Genomic DNA, 21,149 nt, shown 5'->3' with positions numbered 1-21,149 from the left:
TTAGATATATATATCTTATGTCTCTTTTCTAGTTGGAATGACATTCTTGTTTCCTTTCAAGGAAAACTGTATTCTGTGTTACTAGACAATAGTAGTTAATGCTGACCATCTTGGTTGCCCTCGTAGTATGCTAAGTTCTTAGAGCCTTTTCTGTTTCCAAGTTAAGGACCTCTACTATTATGCAACCCAAAACTAAAAATTAACCTTTCTCTTTTGAAGTTCATTTCTTGGACTCCTTTTGTAGCCAATTTGTCTTAGAAATATTTTTAAATGGTTTAACTAGTTTAGATGGCTGAGGAGAATCACCTTTGAATACGGCTTTTATAAACCCAAGGATCCTTTGGAGTTGTACACCCTCTTTCATTTTTTGAAGTGACTCCTGCTTTTTTTTCATTTTTCTTTTTAACTTCTTTGCAAACTTGACATGCTTATGTAGCATTAATCCTTTTCTCTATGTACTGTATATTGTGTGGGCATGTGTACGTATAAACGCACACGTGTGTACAAGCCAGTATTGGGGCTTGTACTCAGAGCCTCATTCTAGCCGAGCTTCGTTACTGGCCCTCTACCACTAGAGCCACACTTCCATTTACAGGTTTTTACTGGTTAATTGTAGGTAAGGGCCATTCAGATTTGTCTGTCCCAGCTGTCTTCAAACCTTGATTTTCAGACCTTAGCCTCCTAAGAAGCTAAGATTATAGGCACTAAGATTACTGGCACCTGGCTAATATTTTAGATTTTTATAAGGTTCTTCATAGTCATTGTTGAAGGTAGAAGGTAAAGACCGTAAACACCTCAAATCTCAAAACAGCTTTGGGAATTTTTGCTATACAATAAATAGAATATCTCAACTATAGGGCTCCCTACTTTGTTTCCCTTCTTCACCTCCTTTTTTTCTTCCTTTTTCTTTTTAAATTCCTTTTGGCTCTTGTTTAAAATTACTAAATTTTCTTCACCTAAAGGAGAAATCTTTGACGACATGTGGGTCATGTTAAAAATCTTCTTTTCCAAGTTCACTCTGTGGCTTCTTTTGCCCAAACCATTCTGTAGAAGCAACACATGATTCTAATTTATGAGAATGGCGTCATGGCTGAATGTTTGGTTTTGCCTTTAATTATTTCTAAAGATGTTTTTCTTTTGGAGCTGAGACCCACTGTGAAGTGAAATAGTCCTCTATAAGCAGGTTTGCTTCTTGATTTGAAGTTATGTTGTTACTCCTTTACATCGTCCAAGTGATAGATTTAAAAGTGACATGAAGGTTATTCTATTGAGCTTTGCTTTTTTTTTTTTTAAGCAGCTGGTGAAGTTTTTTTCCCCAGCAAGGGTTCTGCAATTAACAACAGCACGTATCCCCTGATGATATTAATAAAGACCTAGCAAAACCTGTACTTGTTGTAACCAGGGTTTAGTCTCCTGGATATTCCATCCAAGTGGAGATTGAAGCCTTCTTTTCTTTCTTTTTCTTTTTGTCAGTTGTGGCTCTTGAACTCAGGGCCTGGGTGCTCCCACAGAGCCTCTTTGTGCTCAAAGCTCTGCATCACTTCCAGCGTTTGAGTGGTTAGAGATAATAGTCTCACAGGGACTTTTCTGCCCAGTCTGGCTTTGAACTGTGATCCTCAGATCTCAGCCTCCTGGGTAGCTAGGATTAAAGGTATGAGCCACTGGCACCCAGTCTTATGTTGTTTTTTGGTTTTGTTTTGTTTAATGTGGGTATATTTTGCTCAGTAATCATATGTGCCTAATTTTTTAAAAAAAATCTCTAGAATTACTTTTTAACATCTGTGGACTTGCAGTCCTGCGAGGCAGTAAGAATGGCCCCTTTCCAGGACAAGCGTCTACGTTTGGAGCAGACATGCATTGCATTCTCCCTGGATATGCTTCAGGTTTTTTTCTTTTTCTTTCTAGCAGTACTGGGGTTTGAACTCAAGGCCTTGCACTTCCTAGGCTGGCAATACCTGAGGCACGCCTGCAGTCCTACTTTAGTTGGTTATGTTAGAGACAGAGTCTAGTGAACGTTTGCACTCAGACGGGCCTAAAATCATATTCCAGCAGATCTCAGCCATCTAAGTAGCTAGGATTACAGGAATGAGCCACTAATACTCAGCTTTTTTTTTTTCAACTTGAGATATGATTTACAGGGTTATTAAAATCAATACTATAAAATGTATTGTTTTGAAAACTCAAGATACATTGAGGGTAGAAAATTATGCTACTATGTCTGTATCAATAACTCTTACATAATGGATACATTTAGGGAAAGGGAATAACTTTGCAGCTCTTAAATTGGTAATACATTTTTCTGTGTTTTGTTTTTGTTTTTTAATGTTTTTGATTAGCTTGGAAAGGTTGCATCCAAAGTGAGAATTCTTCCATATTTTAACCTTTGAGCTGGCCGCTAAGATCTCCTTGGGGACAAGGACAGTTTGTGGTTATTTATAACCTGTAAGAAGGGCAGTGAGGCTGTAAACTCAGCACATACTGAGGCTGGGCAATCAATGGGAGCATTCTACTGTTGCTGCTCTGCATTTGGTGACTTGGAAAACTTTCATGGATCTCCCTGTTCAGCTTCAGCTTGATTTTGTCTCCATGAACCTTACTAGCCAGGCCATTTCTTTTTTCTTTTTTTGGCCAGTCTTGGGGCCTGAACTTAGGGCCTGGGCACTGTCCCTGAACCTCTTTGTGTTCAAGGCTAGTGTTCTACCACTTGAGCCATATCACCACTTTCAACTTTTTCTGTGTAGTGTATTGAAAATAAGAGTCTCACAGACTTTCCTGCCCAGGCTGACTCTGAACCATAATCCTCAGATCTCAGCCTCCAGAATAGTTAGGATTACAGGCATGAGCAACCAGCTCCCAGCTGTCAAGTCAATTCTATAAAGTTCTAGCTTATAATTGAGATTGAAAAGGAAGAACTATGTTTTGAAGTATAAAAGTATATCTAATCCTCACAATCAATTCAGAACCTTTATTTGCCTATGAAATAGCTGTAAGATGGGAACATTGAAGGTACTAAGTTGCACACTTAATACCAGAATTGTTTCTGACCTTTCATTATAAACAGTCTTTGCATGAACAATTCAACTTTTTTTTTTTTTTTTGAGACAAAGGTCACACCCTGTTGTCCAGGTTTCCCGGGCTCAACTGAGCGTCCTGCCTTAGCCTCCAAGTACCTGGAACTACAGGTGCATACCACCATGTCTGGCTATAACCTTTAGAGAAATATTTATTATATTAGAAATATATTCTAAATCTTAGCCTGGCCTAGGAAAAAATTAGTTAAGGGGGCTGGGAAGGTGGCTCATTGGTAGAGTACTTGCCTTGCATGCATGAGGCCCTGGATTCGATTCCTCAGCACCACATAAGCAAAAAGAAAAAAAGCTGGAAGTGGCGCTGTGGCTCAAGTGGTAGAGCGCTATCCTTGAGCTGAAGAGCTGAGGAACAGCGCCCAGACCCAGAGTTCAGGCCCCATGACAGGACCCCCCCCAAAAAAAATTAGTTAAGTACCAAGACATATTTTACATGTGTGCCTACTTGTATACATATATACTTGTATACATGTATACATATATGTATTTTATTATACATTTATATACAATTTATAAGTTAATATTAAATTATTTGCCTTTCCTCCTCGTGTCAGTTTAAAGAAATCAAGCCTTGTTTCAGATATGAAAATGTTAGTTCAGATCTAAGTTAATGCTAAGGATCTGCCTCAATTTGATAACTATTTTGGAATTTTATTTTATGGAATCAACAAGGTAACTTAAGTTTAGGCTGGGTTCTGTACAACTGCTGTAATGGTACTTACTATAACTGTCATTGAATTACTGTAGGAAACATGCTTCTCAATATTGTCTTGAAGGGGCTGGGAATGTTCAAGTGATAGAGTGCTTGGCCTAGCATGCATGAAGCCCTGGGTTCGATTCCTCAGTACCACATCAACAGAAAAAGCTGGGAGTGGCACTGTGACTCAAGTTAGGAAAAGAAGCTCAGGGGCTGTATGCAGGCCCTGAGTTCAAGCGCCAGGACTGGAAAAAAAATACTGTCTTGTGGGATTCAGTAACTCCCCCATATTCCTACATGTTTCCCTTTTCTTCAAAATTTTGTGCCGTTCTAAAAATAGATTGTTTTTTAACTTCTTTTTTTTTTTCCTTCTCTTTATGTGGTACTGAGGAACCGAACCCAGGGCTTTCATGCATGTGAGGCAAGCACTCTACCACTGAGCCACCTTCCCAGCCCAAATAGATTGTTTTTTGAAAGAGAAGTACAAATAATTTTTTTTTGGGGGGGGGGGTCCGGTCGTGGGGCATGAACTCTGAGCCTGGGTGCTGTCCCTCAGCTCTTCAGCTCAAGGCTAGCACTCTACCAGAGAAGTACAAATAATTTTGGAATGTGCTTATTTAAGTCCTTTACAATTGGAATGAGATGAACTGATTGTTTTTTCAATGTCTTACTGATAGGAAAATGTTCTTGATTTCCTATAGCTGCATTTATTTAGCTTTTTACTTTCTTTTTGTCAATTCTAGGCTTTGAACTCAGGGCCTGGGCCCTGTCCCTGAGCTTTTCTGCTCAAGGATCATGCTCTACCATTTGAACCACAGCTCTATTTCCAGTTTTCTGATAATTAATTGCAGATAAGAGTCTCACCGACTTTCCTGCCCAAGTTGGCTTTAAACTGGGATCCTTGTATCTCAACCTCCTGAGTAGCTAGGATTACATGTGAACCACCAGCGCCCATTTATATTTAACAATTCTTAAAGTTTAATTTATTAAGTAGAACTCACTAGGAAAAATATGTTCCAAAGAGGAGGAATCTGGTTATTCAACAATTTCATGGTACAGATATTGTTTGCTATGTTACCTGTGGACATACAGGTATATGCTCTTTTCCCTGGAGTATAATTTCCAATGGGAATAACAATAAAAAGTGAGAAAGTAAAAACAAGACTTCAGGTAGTATTAGGAAAGAAAGACTAATATAGTGAGAAGCATGCTTAAAGTGGGGTCTATTTCAGATGGGGTGATCAGGGAAAACCTCTATGAAGATATTATATAGATATTTTATAGAGAAGATATTTTATAGAGAACCTACATGACATGAAGGAGCCAGCTGTAAGAAAACCTGAAGGAACCGGGCGCTAGTGGCTCATTCCTATAATCCTACCTACTCAAGAAGCTGAAATCTCACCTTGAGCTGAAGAGCTCAGGGACAGCACTCAGGCCGAGATTTCAAGTCCCACCACCGACCAAAAAAGAAAAAACTGAAGGAAGAAGAGCTTTTCAGGCCAAGGAAGAGTTTTTTAGGCCTTTGTTCATGGAACAGACTTAAAGGCTGAGAACTAATGCGTAGTGGTTGAGAGGGAACATGTTAGAGGAGGCAGGGAGATATATGAAAGCCATAGCAATCAGGACAATAAAAAGCTAGTTTTATTCAGAACACAGTGGAAGCCACTGAACAATTTCTGTCTTGTTTCTCATAAGGATTTATAAGCTTTCATAAAACTTAGAAAAATTGTAAGGCTGATAATACTCTTAAAATTTTTTTAATTCATTATCTGAATAGATGATATATTCACAAGGTTCAAAATTCAAAAAGCACTAAGAGGAATACAATATTTCTTTTTGTTGAAGGAAAGCACTGGAAGCCACTGAAACACTCCTTACACAGAGCAAATGTTAGCAAACATTTTGATCTTTGCCAGTTAAGTGGGTGAATCAGTGTATAGTGCACACTGGTTTGCATTTATCTTCTAAAATTCTGAGCATCTTTTCACTCATGTAGCCACCAGTGGTATTTGCATTTCACTAAAACATTTTTGGAAATATTTTGTTTTGTTTTTTGCTAATTTTTCTATTAGGTATTGGCTTTTTTCTTCTTGACCTCAGAGTACACTTAAAAATCTTAAAATGAAAACAATAAGGCAACAATCTTTAACTTGCAAAATTTTACAAAGCGTGAATTTGATAAAAGACATGATAAACCCCAGTATTTCCTTTGCTGATTGAGATCTGTCTTCATTGCTCTTGGTTTCAGTTTAAGAGTGTTTCTGGCTGGGTGCTGGTGACTCATGCCTGTAATCCTAGCAGGAGGCTGAGATCTGAGGAACAAAGTTTGAAGCCAGACCAGGCAAGAAAGTCCATGAGACTCTTCTCTTCAATAAACCACTGAAAAGCCTGAAATGAAGTTGTGGCTCTAGTGGTAGAGTGCCTTAAGCAAAAAAAAAGGCGGGGGGGGGGGCTGGGAAGGTGGCTCAGTGGTAGAGCGCTTGCCTTGCATGCCTGAGGCCCTGGGTTTGATTCCTTAGCACCACATAAGCAGAAAAAGAAAAAAGCCGGAAGTGGCGCTGTGGCTCAAGTGGTAGAGCGCTAACTTTGAGCTGAAGAGCTGAGGGACAGCGCCCAGGCCCAGAGTTCAGGCCCCACGACTGGACCCAAAAGAAATTTAAAAAAGAAGGGGGGGCACCCAGACTCTGAGTTCAAGCCCTCAATAGCAGCACCCCTTACCCCCAAAAAAGTCTTTAAATTTAAAAACGGAAAAACATAAAACACCATACATTTAGTTTTTATTTGATTATGTAGACAAAAAATTTTCTCACAAGTATTCAAATGTCACTCAAACCTTGAAACAAAGAAAGTCAATATGACCTGCAATAACTGTTCTTGGAGTAATAAGAAGGAATTACCACCTCCTGGGCTGTATATGATTAGTATACTACATCAAACAAAACAGAAAGCTCCTTTTAGGTCACATTAGTTTCTCAAACATGAATATACCCAGGTAACATTAGTTTCTCAGAAATGAATATGCCCAAGTCTTTTATAGTTGTTGTTTTCAATTAATCTTTTTGGCATCTTCTGTTTTGGAAAATGGAAATGTCTCTCAGGTTTAAAATAGATTCAGCATTGAGATTTTTCTTTACTTAGAAACTGTATGAGGCTTTAAACTGAGGGGCGGGGGGAGAGGAGAAAGGGGGAAAGGGAAAGAGAAAGAGAGAAGCAGGGAGGAAGAGAGGCTTTTCAAAGTTCTTAGCAAACCATTCTCTGGCAAGAATGGCATGTGCATGTTGCACTGCATGAAATTGTCAATATTCAACTATTTTTGGCACACAAAAAAACATTTTCACAGTTCAATCTAATGTCTTCACAGTCGTGTTAATATAATTTTAAATGAGTAGATACAAAGCTAATACTGGTAGCATGGATAAGACGGACGCATGCCTATTTGTGTTAGTTGGTTTATTTTTTAATTACCTGGATAAATTGATCAGATTGGTGATAGAAGAGTGCTAATGGGGAATAAATGAAAATTAAAAAATAACTGCACATTCCTTTGTACAACTACTTAAATATAATTAAAAAAATCAATACACAGGGGCTGGGAAGGTGGCTCAGTGGTAGAGCACTTGCCTTGCTTGCCTGAGGCCCTGGGTTCAATTCCTCAGCACCACATAAGTAAAAAAGAAAAAAGCCGGAAGTGGTGCTGTGGCTCAAGTGGTAGAGCACTAGCCTTGAGCTGAAGAGCTGAGGGACAGCACTCAGGCCCAGAGCTCAGGCCCCACGACTGGACCCCCCCCCCAAAAAAAAATTAACACACAAATAACTGCATGTGAGCCAGGCATTGGTGGCTCACGCTTATAATTCTAGCTACTCAGGAAGCTGAGATCTGAGGATTGTGGTTCAGTCCAAGCAGGAAAGTCCATGAGACATTTATCTCCAGTTAGCCAGTAAAAAGCCAAAAGTGGAGCTGTGGCTCAAGTGGTAGACCACTAGTCTTGAGCAAAAAAGCTCAAGGGTAGCACACAGGCCCTGAATTCAAGCCCCAGGACTTACATCCAAAAAATAATAATAAATGCACATGCTTGCTTATGTAACACTTTTCAGAGAATGTTCTAGTCTAGCTTTGCAGAAACTATAGGATAAACTGTTAGGGCATTTCCCTTATTGTTCAAGGGCTCTGTCTTTTTCTATCTGGAAAAAATTATGATTATGCAAGTGGTTAGCCCAAATTAATAACTGATTTTTAGTTTTCATAATGAAATTATAGCCAGTTTGTTTCCCTTGTAGAATTGATATGCATAATATGAAAATAAAAAAAAAACTCTTGCTTTTATTGGAGCTGGGATTCAAAGTGCCAAGCTAGAAGTTTGAGGTTTTATCTGAAAGAACAAATAAATGATTCTTGTTATATTGCAAATCTATCTACTCTGCACTGTCCAAAAGTCTGTCTCAGGGGTATGTGAAACAAAAAAACTAAGACAAGTTAACAAATTTGAATGTGACTAGATAAGTGTTTTATCATCAAAATATTTTAATTGAATTAATGTCTTTGATTTCAGGCAGCCAGTGATAAAAAAGAACAGGTTTGAATTCTGTTTGAATGCCTTTAAAGTCTTATTGGAGGCAGCAGACATGTTTGTAAATATAGAAGAAAGTGTAAGTGTAGGTTCAAAGCATTATTTATGCATCATGAGAGGATTAACATATTTACTTTTTCTGTCTGCCTCCAGTTTAACCGTCTAGTTAGAAATCATATTGTGTTGATTGATTTAAATCTCTTATAATGGTTAATTACTTCATTATGTCATAATACCTGCTGTGAAGCATTCCATTAGAGATCACTACCAGTTGTTAGCCATTAATTAATTCTAAAGTCATTAGAATAATATAGTTAATAAAGATATTTTGAAATACTCTTTTTTTCTTGTTGGTCATGGGGCTTGAACTCAGGGCCCTGGCACTGTCCCTGAGCTTTTTTGCTCAAGGATAGTGCTCTACCACTTTGAGCCACAGCTCCACTTCCAGTTTTTGAGTGGTTAATTGGAGATAAGAGTCTCATGGCGACTTTTCTGCTTGGGCTGGGTTTGAACCTTAATCCTCAGATCTCAGCCTCCTGAGTAGCTAGGATTACAAGCATGAGCCACTAGCACCAGGCTTGAAATACATTTTTTTATGTGACTCTTTTGTTTGTTTTTGTTTTTGTCGGTCCTGGGGCTTGAACTCTGGGCCTGGGCACTGTCCCTCAGCTATTCAGCTCAGGGCTAGCTCTATCTCTTGAGCCACAGAGCCACTACTGGTGGTTAAGTGGAGATAAGAGTCTCACGGACTTTCCTGCCCAGGCTGGCTTTGAACCGAGATCCTCAGATCTCAACCTCCTGAGTAGCTAGGATTACAGGCATGAGCCATTTAAGTATCCGGCTGATGTGACTTGGAAGAGGTCTTTCCTCAGAGGCATAGTTTAATAGAGTGAACAGGAAAATAAGTGTGGTATAAAACAGATATGTGATTTCAGCTTTGAATTGTCAACATTCTAGAAAGGGTAAGCTTTGGGAAATAAATTTCTCATTAGATAATTGGGACAGTTTTGTTTGAAGCTATGTGCAGTATGTTTTGACCCTAGTTGTCTCCTACATCATTCTCAAATGATAACCCTCAAATAGAGCTTTTCTTTTCTAAAATTGTTTTTCTACTAGTCACCTGCAGCAGTTGGCATGAAGTACTAGGAAGTTCATGTAGCACCAGGCTACTTTGCTGATGAACACTTTGCCCATGGTTCCTGTTATAAGTGAAATTAATTAGACTATTGCTATCCCAGTCAATTTCTCTCCCAGAAGGTTGTGTGGTTAGAGGTCCTCAGTCTGAGTCTAGTTTCTGGTTTTACTAACTGCTGTGTGGGTATTTTTTAAAAAATTGGACAGTAGATAATGATATAAATTTATATAAAAAGATACTTAGCTACAAAATAAGGCACAAGTGAAAAAGATGGAGAAAAATAGCTAAAACCAAAGTGTGAGGGTTTTTGTTTTGTTAGGGATGGGGTCCTGATTATAATAATGAAACAAATTCAGTAGCAATAACTAACGAATTAAAATCTAGTTTTAAATTTTTATTTTCTTATGCTTAGAGAATTCATAAATTATAATCACTAGATAAATTGGGAGGCTTATTTCAAATAAGCTGATTAGTATCTTATGATGGCTCAGAAGAGCAGAATCTACAACACATACCTCCATATCCAGCCAGTTTTCTTAGCTAATGTATAAAGTTCATATCTTCCTTGTAACTTTGCCTAAACAAAGGAGCTTTGAATTTTATTTTCACCAGTAATGGTTAACTAGGATTTGTAAGACTGCCTAAGGTATATTTACTTGTTATTGGACAAATAAACAGATGTATGAAAAATATGTCTTCTATCAAATGAAGCTGACCTTGGAGAGATCACAGTACTGTTTTTTTTTTCTTGATGTTACAATAAAACTATGAATTGCATGAATCAGTGAGTCCCAAAGGCCACTTTAGTGTTTAGTTTGTTAGCTTAAGTGAGATGGCATACTATGTGAGTAAGACTGTTAACTCCGTCTGTTGTTACACGGGATGCTTTAATCGTAAATGTACGTACAGAACAGTGTTCATGACTAATGGGAATATTTATATCAGTAGTTTTACTCCATTAAGGCACGACAAAACCTTATTTCCCTTCCATGCTTATTATTTAAATAGTCATGTAATGCTTTTGAGTTGAATTATGTTGAGTGGTTTTGTTATTGTTGTGGCTGAGAGGTCAAGTGCTTGTCTAGCATGTACAAGTTCCTGGGTTTGGTTATTCTCTCCCCCAACCATAAAAAAAAAAGGTTCAGAAACTAGGTGTCAGTGGCTCATGCCTGTAATCCTAGCTACTCGGGAGGCTGAGATCTGAGGATCACAGTTCAAAACCAGCCCAGGCAGGAAAGTCCATGAGGCTATTATCTCCAGTAAACCACCAGGAAACCAGAAGTGGCACTGTGACTCAAGTGGTACAGTGCTAGCCTTGAGCTGAAGAGCTGAGGGACAGCGCCCAGGCCCAGAGTTCAAGCCCCACGACCAACAAAAACAAAAAAAGTTAAGAATTAGAGCAAAGGAGATGATGAATATAGTAAAACTGATACAAAATGAGTATGTTGTCATATATAACGTATACTGTATAGAACAGGCCATATGAGCATATAGTATTAAGAGATGAATCACAGATTTGTCTCAGAATTTACAAGTAGCCAAGCAAAGAGGACAGCATATTATCAGCTATAAGATTTTCACTGTCTATTCATAGCTGAAAGCAAATCAACTGTTCAGGAAACAAAATCTCCCATGGATGATATAAGTCAGACAAAATGTGATAGAATAGAACACATCCTAACACTATTGCTATAATATTTCAAATAAACAAACGAACACCAAGCAGAAGGATGAACAGTATAATCTCAAACCACACACCTGCGATTTCTAGCCAAAAGATATATGTAGCATCATATTGTTACCAGAGAATTGAAGCAGATGTGAAGGATTCTCCCACGAGAGAGAAGCAGGGAGAAATCCTCAACTTAGCTTTCCATTTCCCACTTAAATCACAGGAACTTGAAATCTACAATGAAAAGTATTTTGGCTTAAAAAAAAAAAAAAGGAAATACAGCTAGGTGCAATGGTTCACTCCTGTAATCCCTGCTACTTGGGAGCAGAGATTAGGAATAGCAAGACCCCATCTCAGCACAAAAGCTGGATGGAGTGACTTGAACCTGTTATCCAGTTGAGTTACTCAGGAACATAGGTCAAAAGATCATGGCCTAAGACTTGCCCCAGGAAGAAAATATGAGACCTTATCTAAAAAATTACTAAAGTGAAAAAGGATCTGGGGCAAGTAGTAGAGTGCTTGCATAGTACAGTACCCTGAGTTCAGACTTCAGTACTGACAAAATAAAAAGAAACTAATAAGTGGAAGTTGGGCAAAGGTTTATTTAGCAAAACAGAATGAAGTAGGGAAAAAAAAAAAACATGTAAGAAAGAAGAGTACCTCCTGCTTGATAACAGGAATCTGGAGAGCAGAGAAGTTAAAAATGGGGGTCCTTGTGCCAGGTGTGTGGATGTGTTTGTGCCCTCTGTTCTGGGGAACTTCAACTTGAATCCTCACCAAAACATGTGATCACCTAGCAACACCAAATCTAGAGACACAATAGGTTTAGGATGGTCTATTACCCAAAAAACAGAGAGACAAAAGGCCTAAGGTGGGACTCTTACTACCCCAAACACGGGGGCAGTGAATATAATATTAGGATGTTTCTTTCTGGTCCTAGAATTCATTTATCAGATGTGTCCTTTTATTCTCTGACTCCCTACCCATTCAAGGGATTTACTACTTAACATCTAAAAGAAGGGAAGGGATGAGAATGTAGCCTGATATTCTCTGTGATTTCCAGCTTTACTTTCTGGTTCTGTTTTCATTCCTGAACCTTGCTTCATTTGTGATATATAGAATTTTTAATTTTTTTTTTTTTTTTTTTTTTGTCGGTCATGGGGCTTGAACTCCGGGCCTGGGCGCTGTCCCTCAGCTCTTCAGCTCAAGGCAAGCGCTCTACCACTTGAGCTACAGCGCCACTTCCGGTTTTCTGGTGGTTTATTGGAGATAGGAGTCTCACGGTCTCTCCTGCCCGGGCTGGCTTTGAACCGCGATCCTCAGATCTCAGCCTCCTGAGTAGCTAGGATTACAGGCGTGAGCCACCAGCGCCCGGCAGAATTTTTAAATTTTTAATTAACCTTTATTGCTGCTTCCCCATCTTTACAATAAACAGTTCAAAGTTGAAATGTTGTATATTCTTTTCCCACTTTCATTTTTCTTCTCCTCCGATCATAAAAAATTTTTTTCTTCAACTGCTCTATAATAATACCTAAATTTACATAAGTAATATACTGCAAGTCATTCCAAAACTTATTTTTTTAATGGTACTATGCTTGATGTGTCCATGGTGTTTCAGATCTAGTTCATTAATTTTAAATCTTGAAATATAGTTTTCCATTATATAAAAATCCAGGTTAGTCATCGGTTCCCTACTAATGTAGTTTTAGTTTATTTCTAGGTTTTTACTGTTATGAACTCCTGTGTATTTCTTCTTGAACCCAAGTGCAAACTTTCTGTAGGGAAGTGGTTTTCCTTGTGGTTCTGTTACCTTTTGATGAATCCAAGTTAAAAAAACAACATACTTAATCCCTAAGTTCCAGGCCAATACACCAAATACATTACCAGAAATTTAGGGCAGCAAAGTTGACCTCAGTCCTCACATCTGGCAAAAGAGGAATTCAGGCAAGACCCAAACATAAGTAATGGTAATAGGAAATTTATCATGAAAGAAATAGGACTAGAGGAAGAGAGCATTCAAATATGCCACAAGAAGACAGCTCTTAAACTTATCTCAGCCATTTTACCTTAGGGTGTGACTGGGGTTAGATAAACCTATCTCAGCCATTTTACCTTAGGGTAAGACATGGCATTAGATGGAGAGAATGAGAGTCCCTTTTTGTTGTTTGTTTGTTGTAGAGCTTGAACTTGGGGTTCCTTCTCTAAGCCTGTTTGTGCTCAAGGCTAGCACTCTACCTCTTGAGCCACGGCGCCACTTTCTTGAGCCACAGCGCCACTTCTGCTTTTGTCTGAGTAGTTTATTGGAGATAAAAGTCTCGTGGACTTTCCTGCCAAAGCTAGCTTCTGTGAGCCTCAGAACTCAGTATCCTGAATAGTTAGGATTACAAGCATGAGCCACTGGCACCCAGACTCATTTCTAGTTTTTTGAGTGGAGATAAGAGACTTGGTTACTTTTCTGCCTGGCTTGCTTCTAATCTATGGTCCTCTGATCTCAGCCTCCTAACTAGCTAGTATTACAGGTGTGAGCTGCCCATGCTGGGCTAGAAGTGGAGTCCTTGAAGACTACCTCCTGACCGGTGGGTTTCCTCCTTGTTTCCTGTAATGCCAAAGATTTAGTGCTGTCCATATTTCCTCTTTCTGCTGTCCTACCTGCTCATTTTTTGGTAGTCCTCTGTTCCCATTTCAGTCAGTTATCTTTTGGCTTGCCCTGCTATCTAGCTGCAAGTTCTATGGGACACAATTCCTGTCTGCCTGCTTTTCTACTGAATTGTATCATTTTCAGGACTAGTACATCAGGATCACTGGAGATCTTGTAAAAATGAAACCCTTGGGGCCCATCCTAAACCTCTGAATCATGAACTGTTTGAGAGGGGATTCTGATGCACTCCAAACTTGAGAAACTCTACTACACATATAGTGAAAAGTGAGGTCCCAAGTCTCAGTATACATACTGTCTAGTTTTACTAGGTATTGCTGCATTCCTGTATATAATATACTTAACTGATTTACTGTCATGGCCAGTGTATGAAGAGTTTCCTTTTTCCCATATGTGGTGTGGTTGAGTCTTTTTTCCTGTTGGTCTGATAAATATAAAATATTTAAGAGCTTTTTTGTATGATTGATACTTTTATAGGGTAGTTGACCATTTTCTTACTGATTTTGTAAGAACAGTATACATACATACATACATACATATATATATATATATATATATTAGTAAAATACTTTTGTCATGCATGGAAAACTTCTCATTCTCCACTTTTCATTTTGGCTTTATTTATAATGCTTTAAATTCATAAATTTTAAAACATATATAGTTAAGATATACAAAATGCTTTATGCATGTATATATGGTGAAATGATTACTCAAACCAATTAACATATCTGCACGATCTAGTGACCTGTATTTGAGTGCAGGTGTGGTAACAACCCCTAAAATTACTCAGCAGTTATTTCCAGTATATAATATCATACATAGTCTCCATGATATACATTAGATCTCTGGACTTATTCATCCTATATATTTGCAACTTTTCACCCCTTAACCTATATATCTCCTCATAATCTCCTCCCAGTTCACCAGATTTTTTAACAGAATTTTTAGTTGGATTTGGTTTGCTACTAGAACACCCCATTGAGATGAATAGCAGTAATGTGGAAAGTCTGGGGCTTATGAGATAAGTGAGAGCTTGATGTGGGAAATGTTTGTATAAGGGCATAAATTGGATATTGTTTATATGGATACAATTGCCATAAAGAGAATGTAGATTGAAAAAATGATTAAATATTAAACCACAGTGAGCACCAATGGAAGAAGCGAATCCAATAGAAGAGATTGAGAAATTATCAAGAGCAAGAATACTCAGAAAATAAAGTAGGGCTGGGAGAATAAGTGGGGCCAGTTCTCTGGTGCTGCAGAGAAAAGATTGCTTCTAGGAAAGGTATGAAAATGTGCCCTTTAAGAGAGCAGCTGGCAAAGGGTTGAGGAATAGAGGCTGCATTTGCAGTTAGGTACAGGAAATAAAGCAAAGTTAGAAATATATTAAAGTCTTTAGGAGCAAAGCATGTGTGCTCCAAGGAAGGGGATCAGTGGCAAGATTGTTTGAACAATCTTGGCTACCCCTCAGGCAGCCCATAGATGGGCCTTAATATATACTCTTAGGTTAAGTTCATTTGCTAAGAAGATAATGAGTGTTGTGTAGGTTAAAACAGGATGATACAATTATGATTAGGAGACTAGGTGGTTTTCTTTAGGGATCATATTTTAATAAGGAGGCATCTGAATGATCAATATAGAGCATTTCAGAAAGACCACAAAGTTCTCAGTCTCTCTAGAGGATCAAACAAATAATAAGATAGTAAACCAATAATCTGATCTTACTGGTTATTGGATCCAATCAGGGTGAAGAAAGAATAGAAATCTTTGCCCCTTGACTTTGAAAATCTTGTTTAACCTTCAAACTGGCGATGTCAAGGGTTCCAAGTCCTCCACCTCCGGCAGAAATGTCGAGTGGCCCTGTAGCTGAGAGCTGGTGCTACACACAGGTAAGTTGATGTTCTATTCTTCCATCTTCAGAGGATTTGATGGGCAGAACATGATTACTTTTCTCCTTTGGGTTTCCTACTTTGTGTGGGACTTAACTGCCAAATAACAGGTAGATATGATACTTGGTCAGCTTGGATTCCTTAGTTTTTTTGTTTTTTGGTTTTTTTTGGTCCAGTCATGGGGCCTGAGCTCTGGGCCTGGGCGCTGTCCCTCTGATCTTCAGCTCAAGGCTAGTACTCTACCACTTGAGCCACAGCACCACTTCCGGCTTTTTTTCTTTTTGCTTGTGTGGTGCTAAGGAATCGAACCCAGGGCCTCATGCATGCAAGGCAAGCGCTCTACCACTGAGCCACCTTCCCAGCCCCAATTCCTTAGTTCTTAACTTGAAATCTAATTCTTCAAGGCTAGGCTTGCTATGGTTTTTCGGTGGTGGTTAAAAGGGATTTGTTTGTTTGTTTGTTTGTTGTGCTAGCCCTGGGACTTGAACTCTGGGGTGAAGTTCTTGAGCTCTTTTTATTCCAGGCTAGCGCTCTACCACTTGAACTACAGCTCCACTCTCAGCTTTTTACATGGTTAACTAGTGATAAGAATCTCAGGGACTTTCCTTCCCCAACTGGCTTTGAACCATGATTCTCAGATCTTGGTCTCCTGAGTAGCTAGGATTACAGGCATAAGTCACCAGTGCCTGGCTATTTTATTTCTATTTTTTGGTGCCCACAGTAGGGCTTGACCTTATGGCCTCACACTCTTGCTTAGCTTTTTCCACTAAAGGCTGTTGCTGTACCACTTGAGTACAACATGATAACGTTCTAGGTTTTATTATTAGGGGGTCCAAGATTGATTTTTTTTTTTTTTTTTGGCCAGTCGTGGGGCCTGAACTCTGGGCCTGGGCGCTGTCCCTCAGCTCTTCAGCTCAAGGCTAGCACTCTACCATTTGAGCCATAGGGCCACTTCCGGCTTTTTCAGCTTATGTAGTGCTGAGGAATTAAATCCAGGGCCTCATGCATTTAAGGCAAGCACTCTACCACTGAGCCACCTTCCCAGCCACGATTGATATTTGTAGTCCTAAGACAATTCAGTTGCATGCTCATGTTAAATATGGTTTTATTGTCTGCTTTCCCAATTCTGTCTATATTATTGTTGTTTTTTCCCCCATCTATGTTTTTCTTACTTGCCATTCAGTGTTTCTCAGAAGCCGAAAAAAATGCTTAAAAAATGAGGTAGGTCAGATTGAGGTTTCTTAAAATGTGGATGAAGGATGAAGGGAATCAAAAGCTGGGCCTTTATTCTGGCCCAGGAGTGCTGGAGAGGACAGGAGAGGGAGGGAGGGGAAATGCTCAGCTGATCTTCATCCTGGTTTTTTTCTGTTTGCCCAGTTGCTATTTAATTGCTTCCTGCTTTTCTATCAACAGATCAAAGTAGTGAAATTCTCCTACATGTGGACCATCAATAACTTTAGCTTTTGCCGCGAGGAAATGGGTGAAGTCATTAAAAGTTCAACTTTTTCATCAGGAGCCAATGATAAACTGAAATGGTAAGGAAGAATACCTTTAGCTGTAAAAATTTTCTTTCATAAGTTGCCTGGTTTGCATTGTTTGTTTTGGTACCAGTCCTGGGGCTTGAACTACTCAGGTCTTGACCATTGTTCCTGAACTTTTTTTTTTTTTTTTTGGGGTCCGGTCGTGGGGCCAGAACTCTGGGCCTGGGCGCTGTCCCTCAGCTCTTCAGCTCAAGGCTAGCGCTCTACCACTTGAGCCACAGCGCCACTTCCAGCTTTTTTCTTTTTGCTTATGTGGTGCTGAGGAATCGAACCCAGGGCCTAGAGCATGCAAGGCAAGCGCTCTACCACTGAGCCACCTTCCCAGCCCCTCCTGAACTTTTTTTTGCTCTAGGCTAGCATTCTACCACTTTAGCCAGATTTCTACTTCTGGCTTTTTTTTTTTTTTTTTTTTGAGGGGGTGTGGAGATAAGAGTTTCACAGACTTTCCTGTCTTGGCTATGGATTCTCATATCTCAGCTTCCTGAGTACCTAGGATTATAGGCATAAGTCACAGGCCCCCAGAATAAATTGTTTCATGACACACTGACTACAATGTAAATTCCCTGAAGTGAGAGAGTTTGTCTTGTTCTTATTATATCCCCAGTGCCTAGAATAGCATGTGGCACACAATAGATGCTCACTAAAAGCTTGTTGAATTAATTCAATGCTTTTATGAAAAGAGTTTAGCAAACTCAAGCTACAGAATAAATGAAAAAAGAGAGTCAGATGGCACTAGCTCACACCTGTAATCCTAGCTACTCCAGAGGCTGAGATCTGAGGGCCGTGGTTCGAAGCCAGCCCAGGCAGAAAAGTCCTCATGAGATTCTTACCTTCAAATAACCATTCAAGAATCAGAAGTGGTGCTGTGACTCAAGTGGTAGAGCACTAGCCTTGAGCACAAAGAGGCTTAGGGGTAGCTCCCAGGCCCTGAGTTCAAGCCCCATGACAAACCAAAAAGAAGAAAAAGAAGAGGGTTAGTTTTAGAAATGATATCCATATATCTGCTCAGCACACTAACAAGTATCCTTTTATCTAAAAGGGAGTGATAAAGGGCTAGTGGCTCACTGACAGAGCATTTGCCTAGCAAGAGTGAGGCCCTGGTTTGATGCTCACTCAGACCCATCGATAGAAGGAAAGATATACTGACTCAGCTTTAGCCAACCAAAAGCAATCTGTGAAAAAGGTCTGACAATCAGATTTTCTGTTTGTTTGTCATTCCCTCCTCCCCCCGCCCAAGAAACCTAGATTTTAACATAAACCTTAACTTCTAAATTGCCTTCTATAAAGGGAATTTATCTTTGTAACTGGACTTACTAGATGTAGGATGGATTTTGTCCAGCAGGGACATCATCAGATTCTCTCCCTTGCCCACTGTCTGTGCTGTTGGACAGCTCAGGTCTAGCTTTCCTATGCTTAAAGGATGGCTAGCAGTAGCATGGACATAACCCACTACATGCCAGTGAGTCTGAGCTTTTGCTGAACTGACTGCATAGCCAAGAATATGTCATACATACACTGAAGGTTTAGATCTAGTAATATGGAGAAGGCTACCTGGGAATGGAGTTTGTCTAAACCATTCATCTTGAGGAACAGGAGCGGCAATTAAGGATACAACCATATATCCACTGCTAAAGCCCAAATAAATCTTATCACCAGTTTTAACCTCTGATAACTTACTGAAGAATTTATTCATTTATTTGATATTTGTCGACTATATTCATTAAGCAGTGTAACACTAGATGTGGAGAGAAGTGTTTATTCTTAGGTATTGTATTTAGGTCCACATCTTTAGCATATTACATGTTGATAAATGTGACATCTGCACTCCCTAGAGAGGTACTGGGTTAGGCCACCTGTTTGAGAGAGGTGCCATAATACTGGCAAGGCCTATGGATACATATGGCCTGTGTATTCTATGTGACAGAAGCAGTATCTGAACCACATGCAATTCAGCTCATGACATTTACAACTTAACTCAATTGAACCTATTAAATTCTGTCTGAATTTTTTTTTTTTTTTTTTTTTTTTGTCGGTCGTGGGGCTTGAACTCTGGGCCTGAGCGTTGTCCCTTAGCTCTTCAGCTCAAGGCGAGCACTCTACCACTTGAGCTACAGCGCCACTTCCGGTTTTCTGGTGGTTTTATTGGAGATAGGAGTCTCACGGTCTCTCCTGCCCGGGCTGGCTTTGAACCGTGATCCTCAGATCTCAGCCTCCTGAGTAGCTAGGATTACAGGCGTGAGCCACCAGCGCCCGGCTGAATTTTTGTTTTGATTCATCCAATAGTTAAAGATGGGCATCTCTGTTTAGAAGCTAGCTGGAACATTATTCTGTATAACAGAGGTTTTACTTTTGTCTTCTCCATAGTGCCTCTGTTATTTTAATCTTAACACATTATTGCCAGATTACCAGTATGTCTGTAAAAGATTATATGTTATGTACATATTTCTCCAGATTACTTATTCTCTCCTACAGTAGTATTAAAGGACTCATTGACTTTTATTTTATAGTCTCTCCATAGTTCTAACAAAATTAAGGGCAAACTTTCCAAAGATTAGATTAAAACAAGACTAACTGAATTTAAAAATATTTTAGAGGAAAAAAGTGAATGACTTGGGAGATTATAAGTGAAAAGGAAGAGAGAAAAAGGATATGTTGTCAGATTCTAGAATGCTCCTTGTTTTTGTTTACTACTTAAAAGGCCACCCACATTGCTCTAGAAGAATGGTTCCCCAGTAGTTATTCTGGTAAAGGGTAATTTCCTTGTATGTGGCCTGGATTTTTAGACAACTTCTGTTGATTATCATATTCCAGTTTCATACTGTTACTTCACTGCCTTATCAGGCTACTCTCTTTTTTCTTTTCCCCTTTACTCCTGTTTACATTTTTCTCTTCTCCCTTTTGGTCAGGTGTTTGCGAGTAAACCCAAAAGGGCTAGATGAAGAAAGCAAAGATTACCTGTCACTTTACCTATTATTGGTCAGTTGTCCAAAGAGTGAAGTTCGAGCAAAATTCAAATTCTCCATCCTGAATGCTAAGGGAGAAGAAACCAAAGCTATGGGTAAATGTTCTTTCTGTTTGACTATACTTTCACACACATTATCTTCATGCACTAATAAATCGTGAATTTGACCTCTGATTTTTTAGTAACTATAAACATAACTTTTTTCTTTCAATCCCAGAGAGTCAGCGAGCTTATAGGTTCGTGCAAGGCAAAGACTGGGGATTCAAAAAATTCATCCGTAGAGATTTTCTCTTGGATGAAGCCAATGGACTTCTCCCTGATGACAAGCTTACCCTCTTCTGTGAGGTGAGTCCCTTCACCCTACTCTGAGACTGACAATTCCCAGACGTGATGGTATTGGTAGACTTAATTGTATTGTACTAGGGATGTGGAATGAGAAAAATCCCCAAGTGGAGTGTGCTGTACAGATACTATTTATGTGGCTTCTTGAACTGCCTCATGATTTCAAGGTTATTGGGCATGTTCACAAAATAAAGATTGTGCATTGTCTTAGTATCTATCAGTTCTGAGTTGCTTGGATCAGGTTTCTAGCATTTTTGGCTGGGTCCTTTCAAATACTATTTGGAAGGACTGTCACTTCAGACCAGCAGCTATTCCTTCTTGAGTGGAAGTCCAGGTATGTTTGACAATGGATCAGATCGCTTTCCTTTTCTGCCCTTTAACACAATGAATCCCATTAGGAGTTGAGTTGTGATTTGGCTTGCTGGAGTATTATGAAATAGGAGAGTGGAAACCACTTTTTCTAGGCAAAATCTGTGTAAAACTTCTAACTCAGAGTTCGCTGGGAGAGTTAGCTATAGTCAGGTAGAAAGGTCTGTTTCTTACCAAGGGCTGTAGAGCCTTCCCAGCTTTACAAGAAAAACCTGGAAGTAAAATTTCC

General features: G+C 39.3%; 1 protein-coding gene across 2 annotated transcripts in view; it reads left to right on the top strand.

Annotated features, from left to right (window-relative positions):
* Positions 1–21,149, top strand: part of Spop (speckle type BTB/POZ protein) — an 86,698-nt gene that overhangs the window by 46,576 nt on the left and 18,973 nt on the right. For both annotated transcript variants that reach the window (XM_070028312.1, XM_070028313.1), the window contains exons 3-6: positions 15,563–15,706; positions 17,120–17,241; positions 20,154–20,305; positions 20,427–20,554. In XM_070028312.1, coding sequence (XP_069884413.1) covers positions 15,629–15,706; positions 17,120–17,241; positions 20,154–20,305; positions 20,427–20,554 — 480 coding nt within the window. In that variant the 5' untranslated portion in view covers positions 15,563–15,628. The remainder of the gene's footprint in view (positions 1–15,562; positions 15,707–17,119; positions 17,242–20,153; positions 20,306–20,426; positions 20,555–21,149) is intronic.

Source organism: Dipodomys merriami, unplaced genomic scaffold, assembly GCF_024711535.1.
Source record: "Dipodomys merriami isolate MVZ:Mamm:240054 unplaced genomic scaffold, mDipMer1.0.p SCAF_19, whole genome shotgun sequence".
NCBI lineage: Eukaryota > Metazoa > Chordata > Mammalia > Rodentia > Heteromyidae > Dipodomys > Dipodomys merriami.
The sequence above is the reverse complement of the archived record's forward strand: the minus strand, read 5'-3'. Positions and strand labels throughout refer to the sequence as shown.